The 14,679-nt window shown below is 37.5% G+C and overlaps 1 protein-coding gene across 1 annotated transcript; it reads left to right on the top strand.

Moving 5' to 3' along the window:
- The first annotated feature begins 5,029 nt into the window (after positions 1 to 5,029).
- LOC120287214 lies at positions 5,030 to 5,918 on the top strand. The gene is made up of 2 exons (XM_039299939.1): positions 5,030 to 5,152; positions 5,220 to 5,918. The coding sequence occupies exons 1-2, from the start codon at positions 5,030 to 5,032 to the stop codon at positions 5,916 to 5,918; spliced, it is 822 nt and encodes a 273-aa protein (XP_039155873.1).
- The last annotated feature ends 8,761 nt before the right edge of the window (positions 5,919 to 14,679 follow it).

Below are 14,679 nucleotides of genomic sequence, written 5' to 3'. Positions count from 1 at the left end.
ACAAATTTCTCACTTTTACAATCGATGGACACTCTAGAAAGTAATGGAAAGAAGTAAATGAAAATTCGCTCCGCTGGTTATGCGAGTATGGACTGAGAGAGCTTGACAAAATAAAGATGAATCAACAGAAAAAACTCGCATGCACTATCATTCACTTGACTAAGAGCTTTTGGAGGAATAGCTTTGGTCGGCCTCAAATCAAGGCAGCGGGGGCACGGCATTGGATCAGGAGGCTGGGAGGATGTGCGTCAAGGATAAATGGAGACGATGAAGACTGCAACGAGGAAAAAACGAAGACAAAGAGATGGAAATGGCTTGCTTAGATCAGACCTGAGTGAGGAGAAGAGAAATGCAAATGGCTTGCTTAGATCAGACTTGAGTGAGGAGAAGAGAAATGCAACGGAGGCAGGCGACGGCAGGTGCTGCAGTTGCTTGTGAGTCGCGAGGGCAAGATTGGTGGTGCTTGCGGAAGCTGTGTGACCCAATCGATGACTTAATTTTTTAGTGACCCATTTTCAATCAATGTAATTCAAACGGAGATTTTGAATCCTGACAACCCATATACAACCCATTTATAAGAAATATGATCCAAAAATGGGTCATGGACCCATTTTGATACCTAGAAATAGCAAATTGGAAGAAGCCCTAGCTCAAATTGAAGATTAAACCACGCAAATTTGAGCAACTGCAGTTATGTTATGCAGATGCACTCATCTCCAGATAAACCTGGTCAGACAGTTGCATCATTGACAAACCAGGCACATGCCCATGCTTTGTATAATATGTGAGTAAAATATAAATATCAACTACTTTATAATATTTAGAGCAATTAACACGTAAATGAGTATAGCATGTATTTCGTACAGCAAAATATGTCTTCTTGAGAAATAGTTTAGAAATTCTTCCTTATATCTAAAGATATCTACTTCTTGTCTTAAACATCTGAAATGTTCATTTTATATGGATTGAAAAGGAATGATTCTTATATGAGAAGAGGGCACAGATGAAATGATGATATAAAGAGGGAAGTGAGAGGATGCAAAGATAGTGATGAGATCACAAATGCACGAGAGCTAAACTCTATAATTGCTGTCGCGACCTAAATTTGGGGTGAACCACTTAAAATTTGGCTAATGGATTATTAAGCCCAGACTTAACTCGGGCTCTCCCAAGCCCATACCAATTCGCGACTTAAGTTCAAGTTCTTAACATGCAATTGATTTTTTTATCAGGAGTCGCCACTAATCTATTTTTTGGTGGATCGATTAGAAACCCAAGTAAAGTAATCCTACAAACCAGAGTCTAAGGGTACGAGGACTTTGTTACACTAGATTTCTCTAATGCCCTTTCAGTACCATTCTTTTTTAATTTTCAAAAATGTTTTTGCAGGTAGTTCGAATTGATTTTAAATCTATTTCCTAACATGTGAGATGATCATGCGGGTGCACAAACCACCAACTTAACACCCAAGAAAGCAATGAAAATAGAAAAATGCGGAGACTTACCTTGTAGCAATGAAAGCATCTGCATAGTTAGATTAAAAATTCACATCATTAACCATAGATATGATTTTTAATTAACACGCAATTTCTTTTATTTGTTTTCACTTCATTAATGAAAATCATGCAATATGCAATGCAATATTAACTAAATGACCTAATTCTAAAGACATGTAATTTCTAATTAAATGGGCCTAGCAAAAATACTAAATGACATTCATCTTAATGAATCTAACCCTAATGACGTGCATATGACATTTTTTTCTAAAAGAATGCATTTTATCCTAAATAATAAAACTAATTTTACCTATGACATTTTTTGTATTTTTTATGAATTCGAAATTAGAAAAATGTGAAAATTATCTACTTAGATGAAGATCCTTTTCAATTTGTATTAGGAATTAGTTGAACTAAATTCTAATTTAAACTAAAATATTATCTTAACCCAAATAATCCTAAAATGCAATCTATTAAAAAAAAAACCTAAACTTATAATAAATTAAGAAAAGTATTATCTAAAACTAAACTAAGTGCAGTTTTACTCTAATATGCAAAGTGACGTACAAAATATGCCATAAATCTACATGACATATGCATGATTATTTTTTGTTGTGTTTTTGTTTTTATTAATTTTGAAAAAGAAAAAAAATTAAACATGTAATTTAAGCTAATGAAACAAAAATCTAACATCCTAAATTCATTTAAAAAAAAATTGATGATAAATAAAATGTCTAGTCTAAATATGCAAATGACCCTAAAGTACACAATATTCTAACTCAAACATATTTCAAGATAATTAAAACAATTAGGATAATCGAAAATATCACACATCATTCAGATCATAAGGTAATATTCTGCTAGTAAAATCGATAAATTGATCTTAAGCCTTAAAAATCAAAATATCAATTTTATTCCGGCTTGATTAATTATTTCATCTAAAGCCTTATAGATGAAATAAAAAAATCCATGTGCATTTGCGAATCAGGTGATATGTTGGAATTTCCAATCATATATTAAAGACTAATTATACTAAAAAAAACAAGATAAAGTAAAATAAAATAAAATAAACTAAAAAGAAAAAAACTACCTAATGTGCTTTCTTTTTTTTTTGTTTTTTTTGTTTTTTTCCAAGCAAAGATGATGGTTGCTCCGGTAAGGGGATTCACCGGCAACGGACTCCGGCGAGAGCAGCAAGGGTAGCTAGATCAGGGAAAGGTTGTTGCTGGAGGTGCCGGAGGACAAGTATTGCTCATAGATTCGCTGGGATTACGGGGGCGGTGACTGGATTCGGTCAAGGAAGACCTGCACTAATAAAAATTCAAACGAAAGCAAAATAACTGGATCGGTGGAGGTCTCGAGCACGTCAAGGACGCCTGGAAAATCTGCAAGAAAATCGTCAAGCGTGGCCATTGAACTTTGATTTTACCGATGAGTCACCAAATCAGGTGAGAACTCTCGGATATACAAATCTCTTCGTGAGTCTGAGCCTCCAATGAAGACCTTGACCAAGCTCTTAGCCCACTTCTTTATCTCAAAAGGAATAAAAAATATGACGTCTTCTGTGCATGCAATGAGCGATGAAACCGTGGGATAACATGCCAAAAAGCCTATAGGAACAATGAAAATCAGGACTTCACAGGATCGGTCTCCATCGTATGGAACCAAACACGTTGCCGCAACTTGATGTGACCCGACCAAAATTGCTCGTTGCAGGAAACTCGCTGGAAAGACCCGCAAGAGACACCTTCACACAAATCTGAAATTTTAGATGGCTTGCTGGTGTCGTCAGCGACGTGATGGGCAGCGGCGGCACACCGGAGCAGCAAGCTCAGTTGTCGTCAGCTCGGGCTGTGGATCACAAACAGCAGCAACTTGGGCTTGCGGAAGCAGTGCAAGTGGTAAATCGGCAACAAGATCCTGCAGCGTTGCGTTGGCGTGAAGCTTATGGCAAAAAAACTCGTCGAGTCGCGGAGATGTAGGGGCTCGGTAGCAGTAGTCTAAGGAAGAAGACGACCCACACCCTGTCTCTCCATCTCGAGTGTTCTCTCTGAAATTATCAATTTCCCAGCCACCACGATTTCTCCTTTCGACTTTTTCTCTCTAAAGCTCTCTCTGTGCTATCTCGCAGATGTAGCTTTTTACCTAAAAAAGAAAAGAATTTTCCCTTCCTTTCTTTTGTATTTTTTTTAGAACTCTCTCACGCACGAATTTTTTGCTCAACCGATTCGCTCTCCAATTTTTCAAAAAAGTCCCCCCTTAGTTACGAAAAATGAAGCTCTCTTTTATATTAATTCCGAACGGCCGCTTTGTATGGCATTTTTTGAGTTTCCATCTTCTGTTGCATTAAATCAAGAATACAAATCGGAGCATGATTTCGCAATCAACTCGATTTTGCACCAATTTCTTCAATTTTATCAAAATCATTGCCTTTTGTTCACCTGATTTTTAATTGTTTCTGCATTTATCAAAATCTGAACATCCATCATAATTTCAAATTTCCATACATAATCAATCAAATCAATTTCCCCCATTTTCATTATTTTCTTTTTATTTGTTCAAAATGCAATTTTATTTTTCCAAAATTAGGTGTCAGCAATTGCCAATTAAGCAAAATGACTAAAAAGGGTTTGTCAAGCTCTGAGATTCCTCCATCTGAAACAGCTCTCATTATATATACGGAAGTAGCAGGATGAGCACAAGAGCAGGACACCCATGTTGCATAATACCACATATTATCGATTCATGGCGCTTAAGAAAGCGACAAGAAAATGCATAAAGAAGTGATCGGAATACTACAAAAGCTTAAGAAGACAATCTCACATTTGTAGTTTGATCTGCAATTCCATCTATCGAAGAAAAGAGCACCAGGAATGTGAGCAACCTGGAAAAAGGAGATCATTCAAATCAAGTTCAATAAACGACACCAATTATTAACATATGGCCATCGTGTTTATCTCAGCATAGTCCAAATTAAAGCATGACGCATTCGATTTGTCAACTGGTGCTCCTGAATTGCATTCAGTTGCTCATCTGGAGCAATTTCTCTTAAGTCGAAAATTAAAGTGTTACGAGAACCATGGAGTGCAATCAAGTCACGCCAAAACTAGATATATTCCCCTCATCTATGCTCTTTCCAGGCCCTAACACAGGTGAAATTCTCATGGTGCGGCTTGGAACTAATTGAAACAGAGCTCGTATGCAAAAAATTCCTTCTCTCTTACTTGTGCCCGCCTACTTACTCTCATTGTCTCTCCACACTCTATTCACTTTCTTCTTCTTCCATCTTGTTCTTGACTTGATCATCAAATTCATCACCCATATGGATTGATTCCACAAATTCCTGACCCGAGAGATGGACAACCTCGAGCAGAGCTGCCTCGCCGCTGGCACGAGGGTCATGTCGATCCAGTTCCTGCAGAGGGCGCTGACCCTGCTCAGCTCCTTCCTCTCCAGCCTCGCCGCCACCCCCCCCCCCCCGGCGGGTGCAGAAGCACAACCTCCCCGTCGGTGACAAGTGGCTCGATGAGTACATGGACAAGAGCTCCGAGCTCTGGGACGTCTGCCAACTCCTCCTCAAGTCTGGCGTCTCTGCCCTGGAGTCCTCCTCCTCCTCTGCCCTCAATTACCCCCTGTCCCCCCATTTCTCTTGCCAGGTAATTCCCGGAAAGAAAAAAATACCAGATTATATTCTGCAACTCTTCTCAAGTCGGTTCGATGAAGCTCTGGTCACTTTCAGTTGTGCAAGAAGACTCTGTTTTTGATGATCTGACTGATATGACTCCGATTGGCGGATTGAACAGTTGGGCGCGGGCAATCTCAAGGTGCAGGAGGGAGGCGGCAGTGCTGGAGGCACAGAACAGGAGGCTGCTGCAGGAGGCAGGGATGAGGCAGCTGTTGCAGCTGCGGTACGACGAGTGCTCCGCCACCTTTGCCAACGGATTCTTCGGGTTCCGCGGCGTCCTCCGTGAGATGCATAACGTGAACTCGCTCCTCCTCACTGTGCTCCTCTCGGGGCTGCTCTACCACCGCCCGGGGGAGGGCTTCTTCTCCAGCCGGCCTCACCGCAGCAGCCACGAGGACGAGCAGCCGCGTATGCTGCCCTGGATACTGGCATCGGCGGCACGGCTGGAGCAGAGCATGGAGATGGAGATGAACCGGACGGGCAGCGGCGGGAGGGCGACGATAATGGTGGAGGAGTACAGGAGGGTGAAGGCGGGGATGGAGGAGATCCGGGGGTGCCTGGAGGAGGGCGGGAAAGCAGCGGAGGACGACGGAGGACGGATGAGGGAGAGGGTGGAGGACTTGAGGGGGTGTTTAGGGGTGCTGAGGGACGGGGCGGACGGGATGGTTTGGCAGATAGACGAACTCTTCGATGAGATCACGGAAGAGAGGAAGAAGATCTTCCATCTCTGCGGATAAAACTGGAAAAGAACCGGCGCGACCGGGAAACCCGACAGCCACAAATCCTTTTATAAGGAAACCGGAAGATTTCCCCAACCGGTTTCAACTTTCGACTGCTACGATTCCTTTCTTCTTCTTCTTCTTCTTCTTCTTCTTCTTCTTCTTCTTCTTCTTCTTCTTCTTCTTCTTCTTCTTCTTCTTCTTCTTTTCTGACTTCTAAATTCCCTTGTTGCAAGCTAAAATCTAGATACAAAATTAGAGCAGGGCCCGCCGCATGGATTTTCCTGAATATGAAGAAGGAAAAATAAATAAATTCGAAAGAAATCAAGTAGAAAAATAATTATCACCTACTATGAGAAAACCCTTCATTGTCATTATAAAAATCTATCAAATTTAAAATATTTAAAACTACTTGGCCTTACAACTAATGATGAAATAGTTTCGGATAATTATTCATCATGTCTTCGTCATAGCCATTATTTTCATTAGTGAAACCACCTTCGATAGGAACTCCATTAATCTAAACTAGATTTTGAGGGGAAAAAAACTATGATCGTATGTCTAATATATATAGACACAAAATAAACTCGACGACATTGAATACCTCCTACTTTCTTACATCAAAGAAGCAGAGTTCAACCAACCTTTTCTCCACAATTATGACTTTATCTATTACGAAATCCTACAATAAATCAGTAGGTCCACTTCCTACTCTAACGGCATGCTTATATAAGCATTTTCCAAAAAGAAAAAAATAAGGAGGGTGTGGTGGTTTTTTTCCAGGTTAATACTATGAAAAATCACAAACTTGTACATCTATAACAAATTTACCTCAACTAAACCATCAAAATCCTCAAACCAGTACATGTGACAAATTCACCCTCTATTAATTTCTATTAAGTTTTACTAGCTTCATTTCCATGCGACTCCCCTTGGTTGGATTGATATTTTCATTCTTTTTTAAAGGAATGGGAACAAAGAACTCTGGATTATCCCATAAAGGATAAGAACATTTTTGAGCAAATTCAAAATGAGATTCCGAACAAAATTCTAATAACTTTTGCATGATCGGATCAAACAGACTCATTTGAATGGAAAAAAGTCTTTGAATATTGACGAATTCAGAGAAATGGTCTTTATACTTAATACATTTTCCAAGAATGATACGAAGCTGAGAAATATGAGTCATAATGTCCCAACCAATATTCAAATCTTTGTTGGGGAGACTGGATCCGAATATCTTTATGGTTATAGAACATTGTGGAAAAAGCTGAACAGTTATTGGGGTAGTTTTCACATTCGTAGAAAAAGTATCTCCTAAGACAAAGTTGAAATATCGAACATAGGAAGTCTAATATTCTTTGGGAAGAACTTTAGTATCTAAGATTGAAGAACTCGCACCAGTGTCTATGAGAGCAATGACAGTGATAGGATTGGCAAACTTTGAAGTGAAGATTTTCACAGGAAAATGGGGACAATAAGTTTGACTTGAAAATATGTCAGTGCTTTGTTCTGAAGATGTGAGAGATATGTGAATAATATCTTCAGAATCTGAATCTGAATCAGTTTCACTGGGAGTTTGGTAACAAGGAATGACACAAAGAGTTTATTCAGATGATTCTTCGTCTGTAGAGAATAAAGATTCGATGTCATCATTTTCAAGAAAAATACCAATTTCATTCTTTATATGATGTATCAAATGATTCTGATTTTTTCTAGCTTGGGGACAATTTTTTGCAAAATGTTCTTTCTGATTGCAAATGAAGTATCAATTTGATTTCTTGTGGCCTAAGCAAAATTTCATTCTCCGTAGGTATCGCCATTTCTTCTTTCTTCGAAAATGCTTAGAGCCATGTCTGGATTTCTTTATCTAGAGCTTTTTGAAGTGCTTCTTTTTCCTGGAAGATTTTCCACAAGAACCATCACAGTCTTGCTTTGAGCACTTGATGTTTAGCTTTTGGCAAGAATAGGCCTTGTCGAGTTCTCTATTATCTGTGAGATAAGTTTGGACCATTTGGCGCTTTATACACAAATCATCAAGGCACAAATGAATTTCTTGTTGTATTTCTCCCAACGGAATATCTTGAATTCTCCTTTGCTGGCTAAAAAAACATCTCCCAACCTGTTGGGATAATTCTTTGAGGATGGAAGTAAGGAAGATGTGCTTCAAATTTGGATAAGCTCTAATACCATAAAAGAGCTTAATCATTTCTCGATAATGTTTATTAAGATGCTTTTTCTAGAGAAAGCAACATCTTCTTTCGAAAAATTCTCTCATTTTAAGCTCTTGGAGATCATAAGGTTTTCCAACGAAAAATTGATATAAGAGGGTAATGACATGGCCAAAGTCAAGTGAGAGTAAAACTAAAGCTAGTCTTGTTCTGTCACCAATTGCCACCAATGTTTGAGGCTACCTGTAAACCTTCTGACAAAACCAAAAAGGACATCATGTTTATCTTGGTAAGAGCTTGGGCATTTAATCAAGTGTGAAATTCCTCAAATCTTTTTGGCCATTTGTGATAAGGAATATCATCAATAGTCAAAAACTGTTTGAGTTCATAAGAGTTTGATTCCATATCTTGGTCTAGAGGATCGAGCATAAATATCGACGAAGTTATTGGTACAACAAGAAAGGAATCAATAGTAGGAATTGAGAAGGATGAAAAGATGAGAGGGATACCGAATCTGATTCAGTATCAAAGATATTTGGAAAAGCTGGTTATGTTGGAAATAGAATCTGATCTGTTGGAATAACAGGATTAGGCTGTGGTTCCTAATTACCCAAATCTTTCAAGAATGCTTCTAATGGGTTCGATAGAATCATTTGGTTCAACTTTTCCTTTATGACGAGTGAAGATTTTGCAGGCATCTTCTCTTTTCTCTTTTCTTTCCTTATTCGGTCCAACTCCTTGAGGTGATTTTGCATCTCTACCACATCCGTCTTGTCTTGTTTGATAGGAACATCTGTGAGAGCAGCAAAGATAGACATTTGAGGTTGTGGAGGCAAATGCTCTGTTCGTACCGTAGTCGAAAATGGGTTGAAAGGATTGAATCTTCCTTCTTCAAGGAATTGGATCTATCTCTTGAGCTTCTCTATTTCCACCTTAGGACTTTCAAGATGATGGTACCCTAAATATTGTTCGGATTCCAAGGCATGAAACCTCTTTTGGAAGTCTGAAAGCATTTTCTTGCTGGTTTTATCATATCTTCTAAAATATTGTTGCACATTTACAATCTTGGAGTCAATTGCTTTGAAAGCATTCTTATGTGCCAAAAGAGTCTTCAACAACAGAAGTTCTTTTCTATCTTCCATGTTCGTCAACATCAGTGGGGGCAGGTATCTTAGGAGCATGCTAATATCTGCCTTATGGATCAATGAATGCTTATGGATCAATTTGGTGTTTTACTATCTGTTTGTGACAAGTGTATCTTTTTTCTTTCTTTTTTACGTTATTAATCCAATTTAACGAAAATTTACGAAGGGTAAATTTATCATAAATGTATCAATTTAATATTTTTTTATGGTCAATAAATTATTTGAGATAAATTTGTTATTAGTGTACTAATTTGAGATTTTTATGATATTAATATTTTTTTTTTCATTTTCTTCCTTTTTGTCATATACTCATTTTTATTTTATTTTTTATTTTTTTATAGTCTCTTCGTTGCATATTTTTCGGGTTCAGGTTCGGGTTCGGGTTCATGTGGGATGAGCTTGCATGGCCTTCGAATATGGCGTGTGTACATTTACTCGAGAAGCCAGTTGGAGAAGGAGCGAGATGGGAATGCATGCATGCATCTGTCCAAGTGGGGCAAGAATACATGTAGAAGTTTCGCTAGCTAGATACGCAAGAGCCCACAGGAAGGTTTGGTACTGTCATATCCTTATCCTTTATGTTTGGATTCGGAATGTCACAGCACCCTTACCTACTTTTTTTTTTCCTAATCTGATATTATAAAAAAAAAAATGGTACCTTCATAACTTTTATGTCGCTACCTTCTTTTTTCCTTTTTTTTTTTAGATTTTTTTTTTTTGGTGGATTGGTTTTATAATCTATCGCATTAGTGGAGAAGAGAGCGATGGAGTGTTGATTTGCCAAAAGGACGGAAAACCACAACATAGATGATAAGCCATAGGTGAAGGGCACACGTGATTTATAAACTTGCCAAATGTGGTGACCAAACAAGGAGGTTGGGATACCTGGAATGTCATAACTTGGCACGGAGGGACACTTAAGTGCCATAACTTTAAAATGGTACACTTAAGTGCCAATATCGGAGTAAAATATGACACTTAAGTGTCACTCCGGCGAAAATCCGGCCAAATGGCTGACGTGGCAATTTTCCAACGAGTTTGGTCCAAAACGGCGTCGTTTTGCACATTGAAATGGCGGAGAAAATGCAAAAACGACGCCGTTTCTTGTCTGACGTGTAAATAATAATATAAAAAATTAATTAAATTATATTTAAAATTAATTTTATTTAAAATATTCAAAAATTAAAAAAAAAAAAAAGAATTTTAAAAATTTTAAAAAATTAAGAAAATTTTAAAAATTAAAAAAAATTAGAAAAGGGGGAGGGGGAGGGGAGGTCAAATGGGCGGCTGAGGTTGAGCCCTCGCCGCCGCCACCTCCCCTTCCTTTTGATTTTGCATGAGTCAAAACTCATTTTTAAAGTGTTAGGCCGTAGTTCTCATTGAGACAAGAAAAACGATCGGTGGCACGCCGCTGGGAGCTGCCACATGTGCCACCACACATGGCCGGAATGTGTAGGCATCATCGGCGTGTGCTGAGACAGTTTCCCTAGAGCATGTGATGACTGTGGATTGCATGTGCCCTATGCGCAGGCTAACGTCAACCAACCAAGTCGGTTGGCCTTACCCGACTCGATTTGACCGACCTGTTGACCTCACCTGATTTGACCGATAGTTGGGAAGCATCTACTTATGAATACTTAGATTCTAATTGTATGGGAAATTGGAATCAACGGATTTTTATTTCAATCTTCAAATGGTTATAAGATTTCCTTAATCGATTCTGTCCAACGAATTGATTGGAAGAAATTCCTTTGGAGAATGCCAACGGCTAATGAGGTATAGAGGAGTATTTAAGGAGGTCATTTAGTCTATTTGAGATCAAGTGTGAAAATTGAAATTCAGAAGTCTGAAACCGTTCCAACCACTTGTTCTTCAACGACAGCTCTTGCAAATTGTATTCGAGAGAGAAAATCACAAGAAGAGTGACTTAGTGTGGGAAAAAGAAATCTTCCATTGAGCACTCGAAATATTATACTTCTTTATTGATACTTGAGTGAATTTCAGCTAAAAGGCTATCAACATGGGAGAATAGACGTAAGCTTAATCTAAACTGAACCACTATAAATCTCGTGTGTAATTTCCTCTTCCCTTAACTCTTTTCAGCTTTATTTGTTGCAATGTTTTAAGTTTTGCAAAAATCTATTTCATATCTTATCTAATTCTGATTTTTCACCAAAAGTCTAGTGACTCTTTTAATCAGACTTTGACTCTTTTATAGACTTTGTTTGCAACTTATTTTATTTCACATTTATTTATCAAAGTTTATTTTAATCACTTATTCACGCCCCCCTCTCGGTGTTAGTACTAGCGTTTTCAAGACATGCACATGGCACGTGGCTTGATTTCTACTCTAGACAACTTAACAAAATGGAGCCACAATGATGATTGGACTAGTCGCAAGCATGTGAATTGTGTTGGGTCCTCATCCTCCAGCTTGGTCAAAGAGCTAACTCAGGTCATGGGTATGCGAATCGAGATGGGTACTCTTGACACCAAGAAAGAGATTTAGGGATTGAGATGAGTGACTCGTATCACAGGCATGCACTCAGAGCAGTATCCATCTCAATACCATCCTAAGTGATCTTGTGCAGCCTAGGTTCGACAGCAAGTTGTGTGCGTAACAGTGTAATGCAAATGCCTAGGCAAGCACAACAGTTTATATGTAAACAACACTTTAATAATTCAAATTCAAAACATTCATTCCCAACTCCAACCAACAAGACAAGGGTTAGCAATCACTACTCCCATTCTATCTCCCATATGCAAAAACATTTAATACCTTAAATGTTAGGGGTGTACCTAGAATTCTCATTGCCAAACAAAATATTTTTGAATAAGAGAAAATTCGGCCTAAGTCCACTAAGAGTTTTAACTCAAATCCATAACAGAGTTGCCAAGCTATCGCAACCTCCCCAGAGTGGGTGAGAGCACGTAGGGGTTTGGTTAATAGATTATTAAGCCTAGACTTAACTCAACTCTCTTAAGCTCATGCAAATTCACGACTTGGGAATTAAGTTCTTAACATGTAAATGATTTTTCAATTAGGAGTCACCACTAATCTATTTTTAGTGGGTCGATTGGAAACCCAAGTAAAGTAATGGAAAACTTACTTCACTTCTACGAACTAAAGATTAAATGAGTTCGGGGACTTAATTATGCTAGATTTCTCTAACGCTCTTTCAGACATTTTTCTCTTTTATTTCAATAAAAATGTTTTGCAGGTAACTTGCATTGATTTTAAATGACTCCTAACATATGAGGTGGTTATTGTAGGTGCGCAACCATTATTTAACATTCAATAAAGTAAAGCAATAAATAAATTGTAAGCACATGAAGGAAAACTTACCTTAGAGCAATAAAAGCATCTGCAGTGTTAGTTTAAGAATTACATTAGCGATCCTAGATATAATCTCTAATTAACACGCAATCACTCAAATTCTTTTAGGATTTTCACTCATTTAAATGAAACCCAATGTACGTGTAATGTAATACAATGATGTATAAAACTGTCTAATTAAAATGACATGTAACATGCAACCTAACATGCAAACTACATGTCACACGACATTAATTATGACCCAATCTATGACAAGAAAATATTAAATGCGACTATCCAAATATGTCATACATTTAAGTGATCCTAAACATGCAATGACTAGATGTTGCGCAAGGGATGACCTAGTTCTATGCGACACACACATGATATTTTTTAGGTTTTCTTTTCCCTTTTAATAAAATTCGAAATTAAAATTGTCCAATAATTAAACATGCAATTTAAATTACGGAAAAGAAAATCTAACATCCTAAAGTATAGTTTTTGGTTTTTTTTTTATTTCAAAATTCGGAATAAATAGATTTCCTAGAACATGCAATCTATCCTAAAACAATTAATATTCTAGCAAAAATTAAATCCAATTCAATTATAATTTTTAGGTATTCTTTTATTGAAGCAAATTCAAATCAAACAAAGCCATCTAGAGCAGGAAATCATTTCCATATCAAGCACGACGCTAAATCACACAAAATATTATTTTTATCCATTTGATTTTAGAAATAAATTAACGAATCGTATCTTAGGTATGAGATCGGATTATACTATTTTTCATGAAATCAGGAATCATATCTCAAGCATGAGATTGGAGTGACGATTTTTTTCATGCAATTGTGAATCATATCTCAAGCGTGAGATCGAATTGATGATTATGGCATATTAGGAAATTAATGAATAATTCCTAATTTAAAAGGTTGCTCGAGATTTTAGATAGGACAATATATCAGGGAATTCAACAAACATTAGAATATTTCAAGGAATGATAGTAGAATTTATGGAAAATGAAGCAACCAAAATTCTTACCTAGCTCTCGGTGTCAGTCGGATGGGTTTCCATTAAGTTTAAGACCCTTCATCTAAGTCCATCTGCCGTTGATCCAATGCAAATGAAAATAATTTATGCTCCTAAAACTATATGATATGCAATTTAATTTTAATATTTTTGTTTAGAGGTTAAAAAATTAATTTCTAATTTTTATGTAATAAATTATTAAATAATTAGTAAAAAAATTAGGTGTCAACAATAACATGGACGAAAAAGAATGAAGGCTATTGTGTCAAACCGCTCGTCAACTCAATAAATTCTCTCCGCATGCATTTAAAAATTGGAAATTTGTCTTGGGGCACGATTTGAGGAAAATTAAACAAATCTTTTTTAATTTTTGATCGTCTCAACGTCAGACTAATCATGGTCGTTTCCCAAGACGTGCTTCTTCATGGATGATTCGCTGGCCCCACGCCATAATCACATTTGGCATTTTTCATATTTACTTGGATTTGTTGTTTTTTCGTGAACATTTTTTACGGTCCTATTGAAGTTGGCTAAATTATACGGTTTGATTTTTTGTTTTGTTTAAGATTTTGAATTTGAATTTCGACGTTTTAGATGCCTTAGATGCTTGGTATGCATTTTTAAGGATTCTTTGTGCAGTTTTTTCCCATATGTATTCATGAAACATCACAAATCATGGAGAGAGTGACCCTCACAAAATAACTGTTTATTCATTATTTTATTTTCCGAATATACATCATCAGCCCCTTAAAGGTGATGTAACTAGATGACCCATTGATCGATATATCGAAATTTGAAGATAAAGAAAAGACCCATTCATTTTAATGAACGACTGAAATTATTCCCACCTTTTTTTTATTCCCTTTTTCTTCTTTGAATTTTACCCACGACCCCGACTATTTAGGGACACCCCGCATTCCTTCCGGGTCCTCCATAGAAGAAATAGTTCCCCCAGGCATCGGTCGTCCCTCCTTGGATGTCGTAGCAATTTGAGTTATCCGCCCAGGTCTGGAGGTTTTGCACAGGGATGAGGTAGTTGTTCCCATTCACCACTTGTAAATTCCGAAAATAGGCCGCTTTTTCAAACCCTTCGCCGGCGAAATGCCCGCTCCCCATCTGGG

The sequence above is a fragment of the Eucalyptus grandis genome, chromosome 8 (genome assembly GCF_016545825.1).
Source record: "Eucalyptus grandis isolate ANBG69807.140 chromosome 8, ASM1654582v1, whole genome shotgun sequence".
Taxonomy (NCBI): domain Eukaryota; kingdom Viridiplantae; phylum Streptophyta; class Magnoliopsida; order Myrtales; family Myrtaceae; genus Eucalyptus; species Eucalyptus grandis.
Note: the sequence above shows the minus strand (reverse complement) of the source record. Positions and strands in the feature narration are given on the sequence as shown.

What these genes read in the sequence shown, in the direction of transcription:
- LOC120287214 (XM_039299939.1), top strand. Translation starts at nt 5,030, where the DNA reads ATGGACAAGAGCTCCGAGCTCTGGGACGTCTGCCAACTCCTCCTCAAG. An exon ending in CCCCCCATTTCTCTTGCCAG is followed by an intron (nt 5,153 to 5,219) that starts GTAATTCCCGGA and finishes GGTTCGATGAAG; the next exon opens with CTCTGGTCACTTTCAGTTGT.